Source organism: Gordionus sp. m RMFG-2023, chromosome 1, assembly GCF_954871325.1.
Source record: "Gordionus sp. m RMFG-2023 chromosome 1, tfGorSpeb1-WG-v2, whole genome shotgun sequence".
Taxonomy (NCBI): domain Eukaryota; kingdom Metazoa; phylum Nematomorpha; class Gordioida; order Chordodea; family Parachordodidae; genus Gordionus; species Gordionus sp. m RMFG-2023.
The window spans coordinates 39,286,552-39,312,859 of record NC_088775.1 but is presented as its reverse complement, the minus strand read 5'-3'; the positions used below and the strand labels follow the sequence as shown (position 1 = coordinate 39,312,859).

Below are 26,308 nucleotides of genomic sequence, written 5' to 3'. Positions count from 1 at the left end.
TCGAAAGATTCTTTGCCATTTCCACTTCCAGAAACTAGTCAAAAATCAAAATTTATTCTTCTCCAACGATTATAATTTTATATTACACTTTTGGGAAAAAATAGATATGAGTGTAGTAGTTAAAAATTTTCAGATATTTTTATATAAAAAAGTTGAAAATAAGGGGAAAAACCTTTGATAGGAGATCGGGAAGCAAACACGTTTACCACGATGGGCGTTGACGCGAGCTAGCGCAAAGAAAGGACTTGTCACTATTCGGACATTGAGGGTTAGAAGAGTAACCATATTTATGTACCGGGCAGTCTTAGATTCCTTAGCGGCAGATGAAGCGGGAAAATATCGATCATCGCCGTATTTAGCATGCAGTTTTTGTGCGAAAGCGTCAAGGATGCGGATCGAGATGCTGCCATTGTAAACGAAGGATTCGAGAAGGCGCTCGTCCGAGATGTTGACAAGATCGGAAGGGTTGGCGTGAAGGAGCGCGGGAATCGGGAGAGTGAACCATCCCAGATTGAGGGACGCTCCCCCTCGTTTAAGGGCCACAGCTTCGCGTTTCACAGAGTCAAGTCGATCAGCCTGCAAACGCAAAAAACGGTCCGTTAATGCTATTAGAGAAACGTTGGTATTATCTGCGGGGAACGATGGGGGTTCGAGGGTGAGAAAAATAAGGAGGAGGCGAGCGTTATCAATGGAGCGGATAGATAAGCGGGAATTAGAAGCTTCCTCTGATGTGTAAGCACGTAGAGCTTGTAGCGCCTGATCTGGGCAATTGCGGGCCCACACCGGTAGAAGTAGGTACCTTACCAATATGGGCGGTGTAGAGGACAGTTCATCCATTTCTTCCTCACTCTCTGGGTCTCCTGCGGGATCGATGCCCTCATCGACGCCCTCTTCTATTTGATGTTTTTTTATACTGAGATCTTTTCGTTGGGGTGGGGAGTATTGGTCGTTATTGTTGTTTATGAAAGATATGGAGGGTTCGCCCGTGGGGCGCATCATGTGGCATCTGCAAATTAAGAGGGGGAGAAAATAAACATCATACAGATTGAAATATCATATTTATTTCACACATTTCCTCTATATCACTCCTTACTATTGTAGTACAGATTAGAGGTCTACAATGAGTGGGGTAGGTTTTAGCCAAAAAACCCGTCCACTCGTTGTTTTGAAATTTTTTAACTAGCCTACCCCCTTATAATTTTTTTAATGGCTCTTCATTTATTTATTTTAATGTATTTTTAATTAAATATATATATAATATGTAATATTATGAAATAAAACTATTATTTTTAGTCTGTTCTGCTCATTTCGCCTGAAAATTATTAAAAATTATTTTTTTTAACCCACATAATGTTGAACATACTTTGAGCGGGCTGACCTCTAGTACTGATATATTATGGATTTATACTTGTAAAGTGAATTGCGTTAATGAACGTTTTTCAGTAGCATAAAAAGATGATTTGGATTTCGCGGTTTTTAAATGAAAAGATTGTAAAAAAAAGTATCATCCAAATAATATCGAAGAAACTTGTGCGGCCTCTATTTTAAAGAATAGAAATTCAATTGTATATAGGGTAGAACATTCTCAAACTTTATTCTTTCTGACCATTTTAAAGAAACATATAAATATCTATACCTAAGTGCAGTGAATTCTTAAATGAATGCAAAATTTTTTTCAAATTACCTTTTAGAGATAATCTTGATGTCTTGAGTGGCGCTTTCATCAGCCTTCACAGGCAAATTAGAGGTCACGGAAGTGTCCAAAAAGTCGAAATCAAGAATATATTCTATTCCGCGGGTGGGATCGTTTTGCTTGTACCCGTTGACGAAACGCATGTAAGTCAGGCTACTTGTTTAAGGTTAAATTTAAAAAAAAACACTAATAAGTATTTTATTTTTTAAAACGAATTTGTTTATATTAATAAGAAAGTTTATTATTTGCATGTTTGTGAAGGAGATTGCACAGAATTGACCGATAGCAATAAAATTAATAGATAATAGTACGTAGCTATAATACATATAAGGCCGTAACTTTTAAAGAATTTGGGAGCGCGATTCCTTAAAATATTTTTGGGCCGTCATACAGAAAATATGCATGATTTTTTTGTGTTCTAAGTAAATTACAATGTTAAAAGGTATAAATATTATATAATACGCTTATAATGACCTAATTCAGTCATTTATAGTAAATTATTTATAATTTACTATAATAAATTGGATTCATAATACCTATCATATTCTAACCTATTATTCGCACATCCCTTCTTATGAAAGAAGAACGAATTATGCAATCTTTTTTTTCAAAGTACGACCCTCAGTGCCCCCCCCCCCTTCTACCCCTTAAGCAAAATTTTTAGTTATGGTTCTGAATACCCAAATATATGATCCGATTTTAATGGGAAGGTTAAAATTCCAATTAAAATTAATGGCATTGAAAATTGATTTAAATTAAAAATATTTAAACAAAGTGGGGATTTAAAAAAATAGAAAATAATAACAATGCAGAAGAATCGGTAGAAGCTTGCGCTGTAAACAATTTTTAACAAAGAAAGAATTAATTCAAGTTCGCTGTTTATTAATTAAATATCGAATACATTCCGAAATCCATTTGTATAAAAAGGAATCTTATTTACTTAAAAATTTATTGAAATTATAATTTAACATGTTAACAAAACATATTTTTGCCCATTTGAGTCAAATAAATTCAAATATGTTTAAAAATAACTATTATGACTGTCATTTTTCTATGTTATATCTTTACTAAATTCTTAATTTAACATGTTCACAATACATAAATTTGCCCATTTGCGTCAAAAAAATTCTTTAAAATAACGATTACAATTGTCACTTTTCTATGGTTCATCTACACTAAATTTCTAATTTAACATGTTAATAATTACATATTTTTGCCCGTTTGCGTCAAAAAAATTCAAATATATTCAAAAATAACGATTATGACAATTGTCACTTTTCTATGGTACATCTTCACTAAATTTTTAATTTAGTTCACAATATATTTTTGGTGTTTGTGTCAAAAATTCAAATATATTTAAAAATAATGATTATGATAATTGCCACTTTTCTATCATCTTCATTGATATTAAAAATACATATTTTTGATCATCAAAAAAATAAAACATGTTTAAAAATACCGATTATGACAATTGTCATATTTCCAAGGAACATCTTCATTAAATTTATAATATAGCATCTTTACAAATATATATTTTTTTACCCGTTTGTGTGAAAAATGTTAAAAAATAACGAATGTGACAATTGTTACTTTAAAATATTATCCTTATTAAAAAATTTAATTATAAATATTTAAAAAATTTAGAAAAAACATCACCTTTAATATACATTAAAAAGAAGATAATTTTACAAAAATAATAAAAAATATATAAAAGATTTCACCTCAAAAATCTGTTTTATAAAATTCACAAATCCTCAAAAAAGATTTATTTATAAAGAAGATTTAAAATTTTGATCAAAATAAAATATGTTTAAAAATTTTTTTCAACTTCAAAGATTTTTTTTGCTTAAAATTTAACAATATAATATAATATTTAAATTTTTTTTGAATTTTCATCCGATAAACAAGAACGTTTTGTATTTAAACCTGAATTCACTAAGGTAAAAAAAATGCGTTCCACCGGAGTTAAGGATAGTATTACAGTGTTATTATATTTGATAACTAAACAGCCTAAAAAGTAAGAGGAAAAAAACAAAATAAAAAATACTAAAAAAATTAATGACATATAAAAACATAAATTAAACAAAAATAGAGTGCTCTAGTTCAAAAGCTGCGCCTAAGTATCAAAAATTAATCGAACCATTCTGAAAATTTATTGAAAATATTTGATGTTTTTATCTTTTTTTAAAAAAATATTTCGATATACAAATCATGTTCCGATTTTACTAATTCTTCGTCGAAAAAAAGATATTTCAAAATCGACTCTCTGGTCTAATGCTTCCCCATTAATTGGTTTTCTACGAGTTTCTTTAAATATGATCTAGTATATTTTTAAGTATTCATTCTGTGAAAGATTTATCCAAGACTCTTCAAGTTTAAATACAGGATGTGTTATAGAGAAAATTACATAAAATTTTTTCAGTCAATGTGTTATTTTTTCAACTTTAAATTTTTTTAGCGTGCTAAAATATGATTCTGCTAGAAATAAATTACAGCATGCGTAAAAATCCTACTCTGTGATTTTTAGAAAAATTTTGCCAACGAACTTAAAATAATTTTGATGTATTTTCCTTTTATTTTTAAATAGAAGCCAATGTTTTGATAATTTTGTATAGTAGGGATATTATATTTGGCGTAACCATGAATAAATTTTTTTAACACCCCGTGTTACTTTATAAGTATAATGTTGTTTTCCTTGGTTGTTTTATGACCATCAATTTGCGATTCTTTTTTTGACCCATTGTTTTTAAATTTTAATAAATATAACTAAGTATATTTATCGCTTTTTGTGTGAAAATACTTATGGTTTTTTTTCGTGGGTTATCTTGAGACATTCGGGAAAGTCTTAGCATGAAGTGATAGGGATTGGGAGATATTCCATCTCTAGGTTCTCCATAGAGCTTTAGAAGGGGATATAGTCTGGATCCCTGTTTGAGTCGAGGGCACGGCGGGGGAGTCATCTCGATTCAGTGGAGTGGAGAACATGCGAACCGATATCGTATGAGGTGGCCGGGTTGTCATTTGTCATCGAAGGATTGTCCAAGGTCATAGTGACGAAGAGGTTCGGTTCCGCCGAGTCTTCAGATACTTTTTGCGTGGGATTCGTCTATATCCTATATAGCGGAAGGTTAGGAAAACCGGTATCAAAAATGGTGGCTGGGTTGTTATATGTCATCGAGTAATCGTTCAAGGTCATAGTGGTGAAGGGGTTCGGTTTCATCGGATCTTCAGATATTTCTCCTTCCTCCTGACTTTATAGATCCCGTCGTATACTTTGTGGCGAATAGGGAGTATGTAGACATGAGTGATTCTGTGCTGGTTACAATAGCTGTTGAATTCGTGGCTTAAGAATTCTCTATTTGGTATTTTTGTCAGTATATCTCTTCCTATAGTTGAGGAATATTTATTGTTGGGTAGTAACATATTCCCAAAATGAAACTCCTTGATAATTTATCATTGTTTTGATTACTCCAAGCGGTTGAATACAGGCATTCATAATAATAATAATAACAATAAGGGTTCAGCAATAAATAAACTCCACAATCATTTCCAAGAAGACGAAAGTATAACGGAATATGCAGAAGCTCTAATAATTTTAGGCACCCCGTTTAATTTAATCCAGAGTTTTGATCTCTTTCTTTCTTCACAATTTGAGCCCGAAATTGAATCATACGAAATATAGGGCAGAGTAATAACCTCAGATAACCTACCATTTAAAGAGAAAATAAGTATAATGCAAATTTGGGAAATGGCAAGTACTTAACAATAACAATCTGATAAAGAAAATATACAAAGTACGCCCATACTTATTATCCACAACAAACTAATCAATAATTCTATACAACTACAGGCCAAAATTATGAAAGGAATAATAATCCCACCTGTTACTATTGCGGGATCATCAATCTTTACCAAAATAGCTGCCCGAAAAGAAATCAATACAATAACAATACTCACTCGTTTTATAAATCAACACTGATACAATCGAAGCCTGTCTTCCCGATAATTTCCTCCCAGTCTTCTAGCGCTGAACCAAATCAAGAAAGATATCATGAAATAAATAAAATGGAGTGCAATTTAAGCCCCAACAAAAACCAACCATTTATAGCAACAATAAAAGTTATACCACTCACCATCTAAATTGACACTGGATCATCTATGTCTATCATCAGCAGAAAGACATAGTTCTCCAGACATACCATTCAACCACTTGGACAAATCAAAAAAATGATAAATTAAACGTGACTAAAATTTCTGAAAAACGGGTTCCCTTGCCCACACACCTGAATGCCCAGACCATTGAGAGTATTCGATCCCCATTCCCTTAATGGAGGCCGTGGTTAGTCATATTTCAATAAATTTATATTTGTTTTTCCATAAATTTTTTATTAAATTATAAATAACTCAAAAGTAAACGGCAAAATTGTCTGTTAGTAGGTATTAAAAACATGCTAGGATACATTTTGGGAAAAACCGGATTTTAAAATTTACAAAACGTGTTGAAAAATTTAAAGTTTAAAAAGGAACATATTGATGGGAAAAAACATTGATCCTAACATGTACACGCTTAAATCTTTATAATATATAAGTATAATTAATTTGATAATTTAAACTTTACCAAGCTCATCTATTAACGCATCCACTAAAGGTTAAAATAAGTTAATTAATTTTTTTTTAAATTTATAAAATATAGTTATTATAGGAGTCAAATAGTCCAATTTTCACAAAAAACTAGTGCATATAGGGTCCATGATAGTATTGTTAAACAGCTCATTTTGAGTCGATTTTTAAAAACTGCTAACTCATTATTTTATTAGGAAAAATCTTATACATGTCTTATTTTGCTCGTAGGTGGCACAAAGGTTTGAACATTTACTAACGAAATCAGCTTAGACAATATTTACCTGGCTAAAATATTGAGTTAGCCGTGCCTAGTCCATGATCTATTAAAATAATTTATAAACTTAAAAATAAAAAAAATATAAACATCATATTAGCATGAAAAGACATAGTCAGAATGGAAATCGTACTATAAAATATTTGAATGATACAGCTGAGTAAGAAAATGAAATAATTTATTTTTAAAAAAATGAAATTTTTTTCTTTTTTAATTGAATAAAAACATTGAAACGAACGCGTTTGACAAAAAAAATACGTTTAGTGATTTAAATGGCGATTTAAATCACCCCATTTTTTTTAAAAAAAATCAATGATTTAAATCAAACCAACTTGCACTATTAATCACCACTTGTTAGACAAAAAATTTTATTTTCTATTTCAATTTTTGACATAGTAGAAATGCTGATCCTAATCGCAATAGTGAAATATTATTTAATAATCTAATGTAAAATGACAAATATCAAAAATCTACGTATATTTTTAAAAAAAAATTTTTATGATAAAAAATAATAATCAATTGGTTTGTAAAATTAAGAAATGACATAAAAAATACAAGTAATATTTATATCAACAGCATTGGTATTAGGATTTAATTTTATAATTTAAAAATTTATATCTATGAACATTTTAAAAATAGATTATCTTTATAATTATTTTATATGGAAAAATAAATACTTATCAATGAAAAATATGAAGAGTCTTAAATTTGGTTAATTATTAACCGGTTGAGAAATAGCAATAGTTAATTTTAGTTTACAATTATTGTTCAATCAAATTTACCAAAATAAAAAGTTACATTTCATTTGGCATTTTTATTTGAAACAGAAATTTCTACAATAAAATTATTTTAACCAACAATATCAGCTGACCTTCTTTTGACAGGGATATTTTTTTATAATAACTAAATTATATATCATCAGCTCTTTATTTGAAAAAATATCAAATTACAACAATTATCATTATTTAATTTTTCAACAATTTCCTGACGTGTTCCCCAGAGCATTAGTCCTTTACTTGCAAGATAATATTAAACAAAAATTTAAAAAAACAAAATTTTACAATTTTAGACCATACATTATTTAAAGTTTGAATTATTTTTATTTGGTTTAAATAACGATTTAAATCAATAAAATATTTTTTTATTTTTTTAAAAAATCATGATTTTTGTCAACACTATTTTTATGCAAACGATTAATACTATATGATCCAATTTTAGGGATAACATTTGTGTTCGATTAATGTATTATATGAAGGAAATCCATTTGAATTAAGACGCGCGCAAGTTTGCGTCAATCCGTCCCCAAAAAGGACCGGTGAGGGATAATCGTTTCCATTCCTTAGTTGGCAGGGTTATAGCAGTTAGATTAAGTAAAAGGCTGCAGTTATACTTAAGCCAGATAACATGACAAAGCTTATCGTCATTTAATAACTGGTCGAGATTTCGAATAAGGAAGGTTAGAAAAATTTGTAGCCATTTCCTGAATAGTTCGAAAAAAGTAAGGAATGCTCAGGCTCCTCGATCTAAGGAGTTTTGCCAACTAAAATATTTTCCGGGCGGTTGAAGAGGGATCGACAAAGAAAAGAATTTCCAAAGATCAATAGCCTGATGAAACAATGAGTCAAGATATTTGGTGCCCTTAGTGATGATAGAGTGACATGATAGATGAGAGAAAATCAACATGCTAAAAGACAGTAAAGAAGGGGGCTAAATGGTAATATCTTTGGTTAATAGGGTGATCAACAATTACGAGAAATTCCCAAATTTAAAATTAAGTATCAGTTTATTCAGACATCTCAAATTGGTGAAAATATTCGTGAGGATAGTAGCTTGTACTCGAAAGGATCAGTTCTTTTTAGTTGAAGTGGATTAAGAAGTGTGAGAGCACATATGAGATATCCTGTAAACTACCGACTAAGGCTCCTACCACAAGAGATCGCAAATGTGTTTGGATGTTTAAACATGTTTGAGATAATAATTTTAACTACCAGTATATGGCAAAATAAAAAAATTAATTTGCTCATACCTAACAGGATCTGGCAATCTAATAAAATTATTATTAACAAATTTCTTATATTAAAAATATAGAATAAGTCATACAAACGATGACTCATATATATATTATATATATATACTTTATAATTTACAAATTACAATAAATTTAAAAAGGTGCGCATATAAAGATAATATTAATATTTTTTAAAAAAGAATTTAAGCTTAAAGTTAATATGTTATATATTTTTAAACAAAATTAACATTTCTAAAATCTTTTGTAAACAATGATTGTATTGGATTCTAGCCTCTAAAACCCAAAATTCTATAGAAATTCTAAATGGATATTTGTAGAAGTACTTAGTGCTTAAGCAACATAGTATAGAGAGAGTTGACAATGTTATTTTCACTTTTAAAAAAGGGAAAATTAAAACAAACAGAAATAAAAAACCCAATATAATAACATATTTCTTAATATTTTACCTGAACTGTAAATAAAAAATAATATAGGAAGAGGTTGATTCCGGTAACTAATGCAATAATATCTGGTACATTTCTAAATAATATAATACACTAAAAATGCTACTATACTCACTTTGGATATTTTTGCAAAAATTGGGCTATCCCGTAGTGGATGATTTGGGTAATCTCTAACTTTTCGTTGTTTTTGAGTTTGGCCACCGTCTCGAGTTCATTGGGTAAGAGCACGTGACTGGTGTTAAAGTAGATCCAATCTGCCACGTCAAAATGATTGGTGGGCTTGCTTTTAGGTGCTATTCCGTCTGAGAAAAATATGTCTATTTGAAGGTGTTTAAAAAAACAAAAGGGGTAAAGAGTATGAAATAATTGTGAATCATAGTGTATTTGGGTCTGAGATATGCCATTTAAATTAATGATTTTCCAAATCATGTTTAATCTCAAGGTAACAAAATCGGATTTTATCTCGATGAGCAAAAAAATCAGCTCAAACCTTAAAATTAAAATAATTCACTTAGACCTAGAAATTAAGCCGAATAAATGGGCATTTACTTATTACTATAAGCTAAAGATTTTAAAATTTCCATGTTTAAGCCCATTTTTTTGGCTTAACCTTGAAAGTTAAAAACCTACTTTGAGCTTAAAACTTGAAGTAGGAGCCTAAAAAATGTGCTTGAACTAGAGGTTAAATTTTTCAAATCGGCTTGCTTACTTTAAACCTATCTTCGTAAAAATCATAAGATTATATAAAAAATTAGGTCCTCAACTTTTTTCGGCATCGGGTATAAAAGGTACCAAGTATTTTAGTTGGCCTTTGATGAGATTTATCTCTTCCTTAACGTGCGCGATATCGACGTCGGTGTAGTGTCGGTCTAATAGAGTGTATATTTGGTTGAGTTGATCGGGAGAATCGGTTACTTCCGCTTCTTTAAATCCCGTTTTAGCGGTGGGTAAACCGTACAAGAGCAGGGAGGAATTAACGGCGGAATTGAACGTTAGATCAGCAGTGTATAGTGAAGTGATATAGGGCATTCTCTTTTTTTAAATGACGCGAAAAAAATGGATGCCCAAATTGGACAAATGCTATGTTGTCGAAAATCTTGATTTAGACATATAATGTTTAGCCTAAAAAATATTACATACGCCTCCGAGATTTTACATATAGATGAGAGAAAGATTTGGGCCTCTTTTGACCAAATCACGAGACTTAGGGTAATATTTTTGGCTAAAAAATTAAATTAGTCGTTCTTTAAAAAGTGCCTAAATCAAGGTTTACGAATAAATACAACATTAGTTATGAACAGGAATAAGAAGTATATGTGAATGGTTTGGAATCAAAAATGCTCAAATTAGTGAATTTATAGATCTATTTTATTTACTTAGTATTTACTGCTTTTTAATCAAAAGATTTTAATATTTCCTCTGTATTGCAATATATCAGGCGCGTACGCAGGAATTTGGTCGGGGGGGGGGGGATAATAAAATTTTTTAAGAAATATTATTGTTAATTAAAAGTACTAAGCATAAATTTATTAGGACTAATAACTTTTCTAATACATAATTTTAAATAAATGTGAATTACAAAAAAATTATATATATAAACATTGAAAAACTATAAAATAAATGTGAATTATAAAATATAAAGATATAAAGTGGATATAACCACGATATGAATCACTTAAATGACCCAAAATTGAAATTTGAATTTTTTGAGCCTTTAAAATATATGAAGCATAAAAAATTTAAATGTTAGAAATATAAATTAATACACAAAAAGTCTCTTAGGAATAATTGTATTTTGTATGTTTTGAGCTAATTTTTCAATTATCTATCCTTGCTTGACGTTAAATGCTTATGAATATTCAAAAGATCCAAATCATTCAATCAACTTTCAGAAGTTGTATTTCATAGGTATGTTTTTCAGAGACATACAGGCCCGGCCCCAGAGCTGGACAGTATTTTAATTTTTTTTAAACATACACGGGCCGGGCCCAAATTTTTTTTAAAAAACACCCGGGCTGGGCCTTAAAATTTTTTCAAAAAAATATCCGGGCTGAGCTGTATATTTTTAAACCAAATATTTGAAATCGCCATTATTAGCTATAAAAATCAAAAATAAATATAATTTATTTTCAAAAAATTTAGGTCGGGCCTGGAAATTTTTTTTAAAAAAATTTTTTTTTTAATCTGGGCCGTGCCCTACAAATGGTACCTCTGCAGGGCTTTTTTATTCTTCTTAAAAAAGAAAATGTTCTCTCTTTAGTTTACTAATGGGAAGAGTGCTAAATATATATAACATTTTAATACATTGGGATAATCTAAAATGTGTTTGTAATAATGCAAAGCATCCATATCATTTTTTGGGACTGTATCAACCATAGTTAATCTTTTAATCATAGTTATTCAGCTAATAAGGCATCATAAAATATTTTAACATCTTTATGATAAAAATCTAACAAATATTTTATTTTTTTTTCCTATCACCATCTGAAAAAGGTTGAAAAGGCTTTTGTGGAAGTAATATCTGCGGATTTGTAAGTGCTGCATGATGAATTAAAAATCATTCATTTATTTGGGTTATAATATAAGAGAGGGGACATTTGTTTTATAATACTCTTCTACTATCCTATATTAATGTTTTGACGATGAGCTTGTTTGCTGCAAGTGGAGAGGGACAAATATTAAACACGTATAGCTCTGCTTTTGACTCAACAATAACATATAAAATATGAAATTCTTCATCAACATTAGCTCTAATTTCCTTGAGTTCTAATAAAATGCTCTCATCTATTCTCATCTTCTTAATCAAGTCAATGTCATGTTTTTGAAAAGTATTACATAAAATAGTTGTATAATTAAATAATACATTCTAATGAGAAAAAAAATTTGGAATAGGTAATGAATCCAATAATTTTCTTGCTTCTGAAGAAATATTTCTTTCAGGCCATTGTGATATTTCAGTAATAGCATTAATAATCATTCTAACTCCATAAAAGCTGTTACTGCTTGATGGCGGAGACTCGATTTCGCTGGACAAGCTTGCAATTTCTTTCTCCCTGTTGGACAAGGAGTTTCAGAGATAATTATTATTTGACTAGAAATTTAGATAAATAATACGCCACTAACATTTGAAAATAATAGATAAATTACGCCAAGGAAAACGTGAAATCGAAATTAATTGATAAAATAACTAGTAGATGAATGTGATAAATAAATGTAATTAAATATATATATGAGATAGGATTAAATATTAACAAATATAAATTAATATTAACAATAATATTTTTGAAAAATATAATCCGGCATCTGCATTTTTTGGCTTCCCACCGCTGCGTACGCGCCTGCACTATATATTTTGTAGGAGTTTAGCAAATTCTGGGCTATATTCATAGACACGAGTTTTTCGTAAATTTTAAATAGTCCTCGGGCTTTGATGAATTCATTTTTTTGTTAAATTCATAGACACGAGTTTTTCGTAAATTTTAAATAGTCCTCGGGCTTTGATGAATTCATTTTTTTGTTAAAACGAAATTTAAAGATATATATTTTTGTAATTTTGTGAATTTGATTTATTATCATCAAAAACAAAAAAAGCTAAATTTATAATCCTTTTTTTTTATATAAAATTGAAGAAAATTGATTTGGTAAATTATTTATTTTATTAAATTTAAAAGAATATATTAAAAAATAGCATAATATATAAGACTATATTAAAATAACACGTAAAAAAATAATGTAAACAATCAAGATAAATAAAAACTATATTTAAAAAACATATAAGAGGTTTGGGGGGGGGGGGGAGGCTCTCAATAAACCGATGAAACTAAGATAGTTGCCTCAGTAGGCGGCGATTTTAGTTGATTGTTTTTAAAAGAGGATCCATGATCACCATTAATTCGAGAAATTTTATAAATGAAATTTGAAAAGTTGTGGTACTTCCTAATTTTTTGACCTTTCGGCTATAATAATCGGATCGATATTTAAGTTAGAGAAAAATTGGGAGGCACAAGTGAAATAGGTGTTTTCTTCGAAACTAAGGAAAGTTTGTGAGTCCGTCTAAGGAATATTTTCACTAAGGAATAATAATGATTATTTTTGTAATTTTGAGAGTTAAGGTTAGAGCTCGGATTAAATGTAATTAGAGAGGGTACAATTGTACAACTATATCTTTCAAATTCTGAAAATACAATTATTTTCTTTTATATAAATAAAAAAAAACATAATATACTCTTTTTTTTAAAAAAAAATATCATATTTAACATTTTTGGTTATTAGCATAAATTATGTTCAACAAATATTTATTTACTTTATTATATAAAAATAGAAGGCAATGTGTTGTAGTCCGTAAATGAATCACTAAATAATTTTTTAAATTTTGTTTTAACATAGAAAAAAAATTAAGAAATCGCCAAACGACTCGATTTGAACCTATTTTAAAAACGGCTATGAGCAATTTTTAACATTTTGCTCATAAGTGGCAGGATGATTTGGACATTTATTAGCTAAATCTTGAGGCATAGGCAATATTTTTCTGTTTAAAATATTGAGTAAGCCACTTTTAAAAATGGGCCCAAGAGCCGTTTAACAACACTACCTAGAACTATAACAAACTTAAAAAAACCGGGGTCTATGATGCATAATCCTGAATTTGCTAAAGCCCTACGCCATATTTCTATATACTGTAATTAAAAAATAATAAATAAAAATAGAATCAGAAAAGTTTAATATATTATATCTTATTCTTAACATTTAATATTCAAAGCGAATAGATTATATATGCGAATGAATGGAGTGTGAAATTTATCATTCATCTCTATGCATGTCAGATAAGAGTCTTATAATAGGAAAATTATAAATGAATTCTAACTTATAATTCTCACATGAAAGTTTATAAAATGTTTACATTAATGTTAGTTTGACATTTTCTTTGAAGGATTTGGGAAATGCAGGTACCCAAAATGTGCTGGAACCTTTTGGATTCGGGGGCTTTTTCGAAAGATTTGATATCGTCTAAACAAGTGGCTAAATTATTTTTGACTTCGAGTAATTCAGATTGGCCTATAAAGAAGCCGGCATTCAACGAGCAATATTCTTGATATATATATTTTTTATTAATTATTCGTGCTTTCCTTTAAACTATGGAGAGTTAATAAGGACATCAGGTTTTATATCAAGTTGAAATGGACGTATGGGTTCAATAAGGGATAGCTAGCTAAAACCAATTTATATGAAATTATGTTATTGATTCCTCGATGGCGACTGAAACGGTTCCACGTCAATTCGGCGCAACGTCAATTCAGCGCGGCGTCAATTCAGCGCAACGACAATTGAGCGCGTATCTAATACAGCTGCAATTTATTATAAATTTATTAGTATAAATAAAAGGATGATTAAATAGAAGTCATTTTGAATGTTAGTCCTATTAATTATTTATTTGTATTTTTTTTTACAAATATCTCAATTTTATTTACTATATGTGTAATATCAATAAAAAATTTAATAATATCAAAAAAAATTAACAACCAATATTTATGCCGATTTCTTTGGGGGACCAATTTACCATATTTATAAGGTATGTTGAGTAGCCAATATTATGTAACCCTGAAGAATTTAATAGAAGAATGAAAAAAATAAAGAAAAAGAAAGGTTTGGGCCTCTATCTCTAATCTTACATATTATTTTAGCTAAAATCATAATCGACCGTTTTTAAAAATAAGCCCAAATCAGCCCGACGAATTAATGAGCAATTTATTTATTTATTTATATTATAGGTATTGAAATCTTAAATATACTAATTGAAAATAAAATTATAAATTTCCAGTGTCATTAATATAAGAAATTTGACATTTCAATTATCATGGATAAAAAAATATAAGTGGCTTATCATGACATTGACTTAAAAAATCAAAAAAAAGGAAACTAAAAAGATTTTGTCGGACTAGATTCATTGAAAGACAAGAGTCGGTGAAACTCTTTATTAAACTATATGATATTGCATTTGCAGCATTGGAATTTTATATATGAAGCAAGAAAAAAAATTCAGCAGATGCTGAGAATCTTTTGTAGGCTATTATTTAGCCACAATTTTTAATATCTATTCATTGTGCTTATTTTTTTTATTTAAATATATATGATTTTAGCAAAATGCTAAAAAAAATTGATTTGGATTTGAGGGAGGTTATGAATAGAGCAAAGGATATTGTTGAAATATTAACAAATAATAGAGAGAATGTGGATAAAATTTCATGAAATATGAGAAAGTAAAGAAGATTGCTAATATGTTTGGAATTAACCTAGAGTAGTTTCTAGACAATCCAATTGCTCAAATATTGATGCATCTACGATTGAGGATTTTTATAAATCAACATTTTTATTCATCTTATTGATACATTTTTATTTAAATTAAAGGAAAGATTTATTAATCATATTTTTATTTTAAAAAGCATTTTTTTTCTTTTGCCGGTTGAGTCTAAAGTTGATTACGCTTGAAACACGCGAGGATATTAGGAAAATCTCAATATAGTAAGCTCATATGATAAGTTACTCTGTGATGTCTGATTTTCGTAATCATGATAGAATAGAGTATTCGTTGAGACCAAAAAATGCTCTGCAGATTTAAGAAATACAACCGGTGAAAAATCTTTGGATTAGCCCTATGATAAAAATTTGATTCTAGATGAATTAGCAAAATCTCAGAGAAAAGTAGACCTCTCTTTATAAATTCAAATTAAAATGTTAAACGACCGATTTGGGTCATTTTTAAAAACTTAGCCAAAATAATATGTATACCCTATAATGTGATAAATTGTCCACCAAAGAAATCGGTATAAATATTGGTTGTTAATTTTTTTGGATATTATTAATTTTTTTATTGATATTACATATATGGTAAATAAAATTGAGACTTTTGTAAAAAAAATACAAAGAAATAATTAATAGGACTACATATTAAATGATTTCTATTTAATCATCCTTTTTTTTATATTAATAAATTTATAATAAATTACAGCTGTATTAGATACGCGCCGAATTGATACTGCGTTGAATCGTCGCCGCGCTGAATTGCAGCTGCGCCGAATTGTCGCCGCGCCGAATTGATGTGATACCGACTGAAAAGCTCTTTATAATAATGGCAAGCTAGGCTATGTCTATAAATTATCATAGCTAGGCCGAGTATTAAAATGTTGATATATTTTTTCAAGCTAAATGTTTTGATTTTATTAATTAATACCATTTGATATTAATAAAAATAATAAGCTTATTTTTTTGTATTTTAAGAGCTGTCTAACTAAAATACTATTAATCAATAAATAATAAGTAAATTCACAAAAAATTAAACAATTTATTTATATGATACAAATACAAATACACAATACAGATACAAACGTATTTGATTTATAAAACTGTTGTTATAGAGATAGATAGCCTTAAAGGAAAGATATAAGAGCCTTAATTTACCTCATGGAAAAAAATAGGTAAAGATCTAAAAAATATGATGGCCGGAAAATTCGTTAAAAGATTTAAGAGACCGAGGGGGGGGGGTACTTTTCGTAAAACTTTAACAAGCTGGGCTGGATTTTTCATAAAACTTTTATATGGCCGAGCAAATTCTAAAACAAATTATAAGGGGACAGGGCTGGACCGGGCAAATTTATTTAAAAACTATAATTAGCCGGGCCCAACAAAAATATTTTCGGGTCGGGGAGAACAACTTGTGCAAAGATTTTAAAAGGATCGGGCTTTGCAGGCCTCTAACCCAATTTTATATTTACATTTTTTAACTATATTGAGTAATTCCATACCAATCGATAACTTTTCGGCCCGATATTTTTAATTTTGATAAAATTTTGTATACTGAGAGACTATCATTAGAATGCATCGAATCCAAAATTATAGCCTCTAAGTACTAATAGTTTCTGAGATATCAAGGTTAAAAGTGCCAAAAATAACCTTTTTCGAAAAATAATGATGCTAAAAATAAAAATTATATATTATTTTTTGTAACTCTATTAAAAGCCTATTATTAAAATGTTATGGTTTTTATTTAAGTTAAAAATTTTGAACCTGAAAGCTAGTTTAAAAAATGTTAGTGAATAATAAAATATTAAATTCAAAAAATTTGGAAAGCGAAACCACTAGAGCTTTCAGGTTCAAAATTTATAACGTAAATAAAAACGGAAAAATTATTATTTTATAAAAGTCCATAATATCACTAAAGGCCTTTAATAGTGTTATAGACATGCAATTTTTATTATTAACAACGTTATTTTTAAGCTTATCTCATTTTTAAAAATCGCATTTTCGAAAAAGGATTTTTGGCACTTTTGACCATTGATATCTCAGGAACTATTAGCATTAGGAGGTTAAAATTTTGGATTCGTTGCTTTCTAATGATGTTCTATATATAGAAAATTTTATCAAAATTAAAAAGGTTGGAAAAGTTATCAATTATATACTATTTAGAGTTTTTACATTTTTTTTTTATATTTTCTTTTAACTTAAAAAAAAATATTTATGTTTTTCATAATATAAAACAAGGGAATTTTCTAACATATATCTTAATAGATTTTTTAATCCAAACCCAAACTCAAAAAAAAAGATAGAAGCTTTGTACGATATAATTTTCCAAAGTTTAGAACTATGCAAGATACGTGAATGTACTACCTTCTTTAGGTCCCCCTACTAGCAGTTGGTCTTCCGTAGGACGACCCACGTATAAGTCTTGCCCCCGACGGATCCCGCCAGCAAATTCTATAAATGCGCCGAGCCTGAGGTAGGTGCCAGAGGCTTTAACTATGTAAACCGATTCAAAATCATGCATATAATCGTCTACAATATGACCCAAAGTAGCTGACACAAAATCTTGGGGCGAGTCGGCTTCGAGAGCCACTATTTTAACGAATCGACGAAATAGCCGTTCATTCTTGAAAGTGTCGAATTTATTTTCCTGGTGTTCCTCTCTCTTGGACCTCTTTCGGTTGCTACGATCGTTATCCTTGTAGTTAACGAGTTCGGGTTTGAGTGAGTCTTGATTGTTTAATTCGTTGTCATCCTCCATCAAATTTAGTCCGTGAAGAGCTAGGCCCTCGTCTTCTTTCGGGTTTAATTTGCTGATGTACGAGGAGTGTTTGTTATTATTTTCAAAACGTTTTGTTATAAATAAAATTATTCTTTAAAAAATATTTAAAGGCATATTTAATATATCTAAACTTAACTTGGGATAAGAGGCGTGTGCGTGCCTTACCAACCACCATCATATTAAAATGAAAAATGCAAATATATACATTATAATAGATAATACATATAAGGAAAGCAATCCATGGGGAAAATATATCAAAGATCAGAATGCGCCTTAGAATTTTAAGCTAAACAAATTGCTCGATTTTTCTAATTTTGCCTTTTAATATATTTATTTCTTTTTCAACCTTAAAAATCATTTTATAATATTTTATTTCAATTTAACCTAATCTAATCAGTGCGCTCATTTAAAACCATTGCCGACCACTTATAATAAAATCCTAAAATAATTTTAGATTATAATATAAATTGTAAAAAATATTTTAGGAAGAAATATTAATAGCAAAGCAAATATGAGTTTAATTAACTTCGCTTTCGGGTAGACCAAGAGTGGTAGAAGATGAGGAAAGTAGTAGTGCAGAACGGTCCCCATGTCGAGGCTCGAGGCCCTGATGAAGCAGAGTATCTTTCCGATCGTAGGCGGACTTCCGCCTCCAGCGCGCAATTTAGCAGTCAAGGTATCTGAACTCATATCGAAGTCGTCGGCCACAGAATTGTGAAAAACAAAGGAGCCGTCCTTGACGCCGAACACATCCTCGTCGCCGAACGCGTCGCCCGCTGTGGTCTTGCCAGAGAATGCCTGATCACTACGCATGGAGGCGAATTGACGTTTCAAACTAGTTTCGAGGGCGGAAATACGTTCAAGCAAATTAGTTAGCCGAGTCTCTGTATCGTTGAGGGCAGCCGGGGAGGGAGAGTTCGAAGAGTAAGACTCATCTTCACGAGCTATGAGGACAATAGCGGTCTTGGAGATGATGCCTAGCTCAGTAGCCAAATGATAAGGGCGAACGAGCTTGACAGAGCCGGCAGGTCGAAGTTTGTCATCATCCCTGTCTCCGTGAAGTGAAGGGATGATCCTACGGGGCTGATAGCCCACATCCTCTTGGGCTGAGTGATATCGATATTGAAATGGGCCTGAAAATCTTTCTACCATATCTTGAGAGCGAAGATGCCCTCTCTTGAATCCCTTATCGTCCAGAAATATAGCTTGTCCGTTAACGCCGTCGAGAATTCGAGCGTTTTTATTGGGAAAATAAGGGGGATATTTATTATAAAAATTTATATCATAGTCTTCACCAAAATTGCTGCCATTATAAGTGCATGTCTCCAAATATATACCCAAGAACATGCCGAGAGTTATTCCCAGACAAAGCCCAGTCAGGGATACCGAACAGGTGTGACGAAGGCAGAGAAGGCAGTAGAAGAAACGGGATATTTTGTAAAGAAAATGTTTAAAAAACATGAAAGAAGTGCGGTAAAAAAGTTGTGCGATTTCAAAGGCGGTAAGCGTCTCTTTCTTGTGTGAATGATAATCATCAAAGGTTAGGTGTTTTTCGCAATGATATTCAACGTTGTCGTGGGCGCCACAGTGCAACAAATATTTCGTGTCATTTTCGCGATATTCACCTTGGTATACCTCGTGATATCCGCTGTCGTGAAAGTAGGCCTTCTCGGACTTTAGCGGCGAGAGACTCGAAAGGGGAACTTCCGGTTTGAGATCATAATATGATATTTCGGTCGATATCTTTTGATCATTGTTTTTGTTATAGCGCTCATCGTTTAGGTAGTATGAATCACTCTTGCTAGTTTTATTGGTTATGCCGTAATTGGTGAACCCGTTAGACTTGGTCGTTAAAAGAGCCTTGCGAGGCTGGTCGTGTTGTAAGGATGATAAGCTGTCATTCATGATCGTGGTTTTATAGGATATTATTCTTTTATAATAATCGTAAGATTTAAATAACGAGTTGTATGCTTCCTTGCCACGAAAGTAATAGTACGAGATCCGATGTGAGTAAAAATTTACGATATGTGTTTAAATTCGTTGTGTTCCAGCAAATAGATTCGTTTTAATCTGGTAAGTGATCACGTACTTAATGATCTAATAAAAATTAATGAGGAAAGTCGAAAAAAAAAATTATTAAAAATTCTCCAAAATCACTGAAACACAGGCATAGTATAATATGATTTTTTAAATAAAAAATATCAAATACGTTCCAAGATTCACAGACATGAATGTCAAGAAAGAGATCTCGAACAAGGAGACACCTTATTTATTTACTATTAAATTCAATTTTAAAAATTCCGAATATTATTTTTCATTATACTTTAATTTTATTCTTATTATTTTAACATAATATAATCTTTATCTTTTACCTTTTAATTTTTAAGATTTTACTCAAAAAAAGGAAACGTCGTTTCGTTACATTTCACGTTGCTCAGCAAAAATAGTAAGGCCGTTATGTTTAAGTTACTTTACCCTTTCTAAGTACCAAAATAGCTACTAGCCATAATTCAAATAAATTTCACAAATTTTTTTATTATTGATTTTTCTATTTATATATAATTTTTGAATGGCGATTGTTTTCCAAAGTTTTTAAGATCGTTTAACATTCAGCACCTCTTTGCTGTGCTGGACACTAGTTTATGAGCTGTGGATGGCTTATTATAATTCTTAAACAATTCTTCTAAACATGTATTTTTTATTTGGAAATATTTTGATAGTTCATCATCCGAGTCATCAAGCATATCCTTATCACAAAAAAACACTTTTTCTTATTATAGGGAATGAGTCTTGGCACATATGCAAACACTGTATTTTATTCATTTGTCTTTAAGGTAATGATGAAAATAATTCACATTTTATCCTCACAAGCTTTTCTCTAATATAACTACATCCAATAAGCCACAAAAATTACAGAAGAAAAAAAGAAAGAAATGAGATACTTGTAATTTATTTTAAAAAGACCTAAACATTAAAAGACAGTGCTGTAAAAATTTCTATAAAAAAATCGAACGCGTTCGCGTTCATTTAGAAAAATCGAACACGTTCACGTTCGTTCAAAATTTTATAAATTTAATTTATTATAAATAAATGTCTTATATTTTTTAACGCAATATATTAGCCATGATAAAAAATTATTTTTGATAATATAATTATAAATGTAAATATTCAAATAAAGTAACACATGACCGGAAAAAAAAATATAATATATAATATAGCGAAAAAAAGATATTTTTATTTATATAAAAAATTTTCTTATTAATTTTCAGAGTTGTTAAAGTATCTAGATATAAAAATGTAGTATCTGTATCTGTATCAAGATAGATTTTTTAGAAAGGTATCTGTATCTGTATCTAGATATTTTTTTAGAGGTATCTGTATCTGTTTTTAGATACTTTTTAAGATACATTTTATATACCCCTTTTTTTATTATAAATAAAAATATTTGACTGTAAAATTTATTTTATTTCATATGAGCTTATGAAATAAATAAATATATATATATTATATATTAATATTTATTAATACTATAATAAAGAATTATATATACATAAAATATTAAAACTTATATATAAAAAATATATATAAATATTCATTAATTTAAATATTATGTCCTAGTTTATCAATAAACCATACAAATTTTAATATTACAATATGGAAATGGTAAATTTTATTTTATAACTAAATTTTTAAGTTTATATATTTATTTAGATCTATATCGATGAAGAAGAGGAAGCAACAAGTTCTATTGCTTTACCATGGCCAAATTGTGCATATTTTAAAATAATATCTCAAAACAAAGAAAACAATTAATTCTCTGATGGTAAAAGGTTTCCCGTGTCTACCTAAAAATACAAAAATATCCGTCAGTATGACTTCAACGTGCAATATCGTGAAGCACATAAGGGTATAGATATTATATATTTAAAATTCTAATTAAAATTTTAAGAGAAAATATCCAACCTTGTTAACAAAAATAAAAAAGGGGAAGGAAAATAAATTACTAAAGAAAATATTGGCAAGGCTCATCCTCCAATAATATTTTTGCTAAAAGACCTTTGACTTAAACTCAAGGCACTTTAGATGATTTAATTATTGCTTTTATTATAGATGGCATGCAGCCATTATAAAAGAAAACAATTGATACAAAGATTAGCTGGTGAATTATCAAAGTCATCAACTGACTGCAAGCAAATAACCTGCCAAAAAAAAAAATAATTTAATTTCAGATTTTTTTCAGTACCCTACAGCAGATATAATTTCTAAATCAACAAATTTTAAATAACTTTTTCAAAAATAAATGTAGAGATTTTAGCATTTTTAAAGAACTGATATAAAATTGTTATTTATTAAATATAACACTACAATTCCTTCAAGCGCCCCTGTGGAAAGACTATTTAGTGTTGCTAAAAATGTCTTCACAGATAAACGAGGATGCCTAAATGATCAAAATTTTGAAAATATTTTATTACTGAAATCTAATAATTATTTAATCATATATTTTCATATATTATATTAAAATTATAATTTTAGTTATATTCTGATAAATGTTATATCGCGTCAATAAATTTTTAGCTCATTTCATGAATTTTTACAATATAATATTAATTTAGGTTTATGCAAACCTATAAGAGCATAAAAAAATGTATCTATATACAGATACATTTAAAAATTGTATCTGTATCTTGATAACTTTTTAGACGCTGTATCTGTATCTAGATAACTTTTGAGACTATGTATCTGTATCTGTATCTAGATCCAGTTAAAAAGTATCTTTTAACAACTCTGTTAATTTTTAATAACAATTGTTTTTCAAGATTTTTATGTGATAGACAGGAACGCTTGGCAGTTAATACGGCATTAGCTATATTAAAAACGCGCTCTACAGGGGTAGATGAGGGGATTGCGGTATTATACTTAATAAACAACTATTTTAGGAATTTATTAAAAACATTTATTATTTTGTCCTTTGCTTCAAAAAATTGAGATAAGTAATCCTCCTCCAATTCATCTTCTACTTTCTCTATAAAAAAAAGGATATCTCGAAATTAACAATTTTTGCATTATAATTTCTAGGTTTTCAATGCATTTTTTCAATAACGCTATAAGTTTATTTTTCATAGATTCATTCTGTGGAAGTTTTACGATGGCCATTGAATCTTGAATACTGGATGTATAATTGCAGAAAGAACATATTGATCTTCATATATATGTTCAAATCTTTAAAAAAATAAAATATATGTAATTGATTTGATAATACTTATTATTAATCCCATTTAATATTTATTATTAATCCCATTTAATACTGCGTCTATCAATGGTTGACCATTTTTAGGCCACTAATTTTTATTAATTTAATTTCAAAATAACTTTTGTGTTGGGGTCAAATACCCTAAATACTGTTTTCTTCAAATTTAATGATTTGCTTAGTTATATTATATAAAATAAAATTATTAATATTACAATCAAATGTCGTTTAAAATTGGACTTGAAGATTTTGAAACTAATATAATACTTTTTGGGCACATTTTACATTTGGTAAGTATTGAATTAGTTCCTTCAATATAGGATGTTACTGTAAAATATTTAACATATTTGGGCCATGGTAATGTTAATTCATCTGATTTATAATTTTCAGAATCAGATGATGATGAAATAATAATATCCATGTTTATGCTAATCTATTAAATTAAAATAAAAACAAAATTATTCAAATTAATAAACTATAATAACGGCGTGTTTAAAAAATTGAAATGTGAAAAAAGAAAAACAGCTGATTATAAAATATAAGACTTTTTTCTTAAAAATTCGGATTAATATTAAATTTTTCAAATAAATAAAAATAAAGAGTTTTTAATTGAACAATCGTTAAATTCGAACGCGTTAGTCAAAATAAAGGAACGCGTTCATGTTCAAAGTTCGTCAAAAATAAAAGGAACGCCATTCATCATTCAACGACAATAAAACATAAAATATCAAGTAATGAGTAACGTAAAAGGTAATAAGTTACTTTCATATGTGTCTTTTCGTAAGTAACGCTATTACCTGATTTTTTAGTAAAAGGTTATTTTGTAACGCGTTAATATATAAGCATAGGAAAAAGATATCTAATAAAAAAAATTATCATTTTTCTTAAAACCAGGAATAATTATTTACTTAAGAATTATCAAACAAAGGTAAGAAAACTATTTAGTATCTCTCATAAAATCATAATAAAAAAAATATTACCATCGACGTGCTACCACAATGTTATGGTAAGACAGAGGGATCAAAATTACGATAAAATAGAACATACACGAATGTCGCAAAAATCATAAGAATCAAAAATCGAAGAATGCGACAAATTTGTTTGATCTCAATAAACATCTTAATCAACAAAAGTTTTAATGGAGATTTATTTTAAAATTATCTACTAATTAATAAAGCATAATGTGTATTTAAATTTTATATTAAAATTGCGTTATTCACGTTCCGTCACTATTTTCGTGCACAATTATTTGGTTTATAAAATGGATACATAATTAAGTTGTCAAGGATATTCAAAATGGATGGAATAAGTAAATAGATGACCTGTATTTTAGAATCAGAAATCCATTTGGCAGTTAAGTGTAAAATCTGTTCAATCAAATCGATTTATGTAAGGTATTCAGTTTTTTGTAAATTAAATAAATAAAGATTTCAATGGCAAAAAAATATTTTTTTTATTCGTTCAAAAAAAAAATCGTGAACATATATGATTATTTATTTAAGTGATCATTCGATTTGGTGTTCCAATCCCGTGAAAGAAAAATTTTATTTAAATTGAATATAATCAATATTTACATGTTGACGCAATTGATTGATCTGAACGTACAAGTAGATAGATATGTAGCAAGTTGTATATGACGAAGGTTTATTTTATATTATTTATATAAGATAAATCGTTGCTTCTCGTTTAAAAGAGGTAAGCTATAGGTCCTATGTTGTATCATTTGGAAAAATTATTAGCTAATTTTACTTAGGGCTAGATAAATTTTTTAAGAAATACCTAGCTTATAACCCAGTTAATTTAATTATTAGGCCAGAAATTTTTATTTATTTAGGTCCGGCCCGGATTTTTTATTTAGGCCTGAGCCCAGCACAAAGTTTTATTAAAGAAATATATATTGAAAGATAGAAATCACAAATTATAGTTAAATTTTAATTATCATTTTATTTTGATAAATAAATAGAAAAGATCATTTTATATTTTAGCCCGGCCCATTTATTTTAAAATTATAGGTCCCGAGCTAGACTTTGGGTCGATTTACAAGGCTTCAGTCTCAAATACAATTTATTTCATTTAGTAGAGCAAGGTGAAATATTTAGCAGATTTTTTATAAATAAAAAAATTTACAGCGGTTGGTTTTGGTTATTAGAATTTACATCTTGTCTGCCAAAATATGATTAATTGCTTTATATTTTTTTTAAAGTATCGGACTAATTTTGCAGATATATGTAAGTTAATTTATTTCCGAAACGTTAGAGGAAAATTTACCATTAAAGCTATATTACACATAATAATTTATTATGATTATAAGTCATCATCATCACGTTGTATTAAACAGCAGTGCTACACTTGAACTCTCATTTCCATCTTGATTAATTTGAGGATATCCTATAAAAAGAGACAATCCGCAATTTTTGGCCAGATATTTAGAAAAGAGTACCTGGAAAAAAGTATAAGATAATAAGAATACCAAAGGAAATAAACAATCATTTATGAAAGAAATTTCAAAGTATTTGTGAATATCTTTTCAATCATAATAGAAGGACCGACCCCCTCTCCGATCAATTATGACGATACAATTAACAGGTAGGAATTTTTTTAGTTCTAAAGTATAATCTTATATTTTTCCTCCTCTTCAAACATTAATTAGTGTAATATCTCGTAGATTTAAAAAATAAAAAAGCAAAATTTAAATTGTTGATAAAAGCAAAAAAATTTTGAAACAAAAAATACGCTGTAATGAGCTCAACCTCCTTGTGGGTTAAATTAATGGAAAATTAATTAAAGTGATTGATTAGATTCGAGACGGGGGGGAAATACTTTAAAGATTAGAACGTTTAGACAGGCAACATAATTATGGGTAGGAGACTACTCAACGGCTCATGAATGGAGTTTCAATTTTAATGGCTAAATTTTTTATTG

At 29.0% G+C, this 26,308-nt stretch overlaps 1 protein-coding gene across 6 annotated transcripts in view; it reads right to left on the bottom strand.

The window, feature by feature from the left end:
- The window catches only part of LOC135922940 (uncharacterized), an 83,817-nt gene that overhangs the window by 30,948 nt on the left and 26,561 nt on the right, over positions 1-26,308 (bottom strand). For 5 of the 6 annotated variants that reach the window (XM_065457480.1, XM_065457481.1, XM_065457485.1 and 2 more), the window contains exons 2-8: positions 18,665-20,235; positions 17,724-18,169; positions 13,963-14,150; positions 9,827-10,094; positions 9,178-9,379; positions 1,685-1,849; positions 173-1,006 (exon numbers count right to left, since the gene is read on the bottom strand). In XM_065457480.1, the coding sequence (XP_065313552.1) occupies positions 173-1,006; positions 1,685-1,849; positions 9,178-9,379; positions 9,827-10,094; positions 13,963-14,150; positions 17,724-18,169; positions 18,665-20,043 (3,482 nt within the window). In that variant the 5' untranslated portion in view covers positions 20,044-20,235. The remainder of the gene's footprint in view (positions 1-172; positions 1,007-1,684; positions 1,850-9,177; positions 9,380-9,826; positions 10,095-13,962; positions 14,151-17,723; positions 18,170-18,664; positions 20,236-26,308) is intronic. The other variant, XM_065457483.1, reaches the window with a different exon arrangement.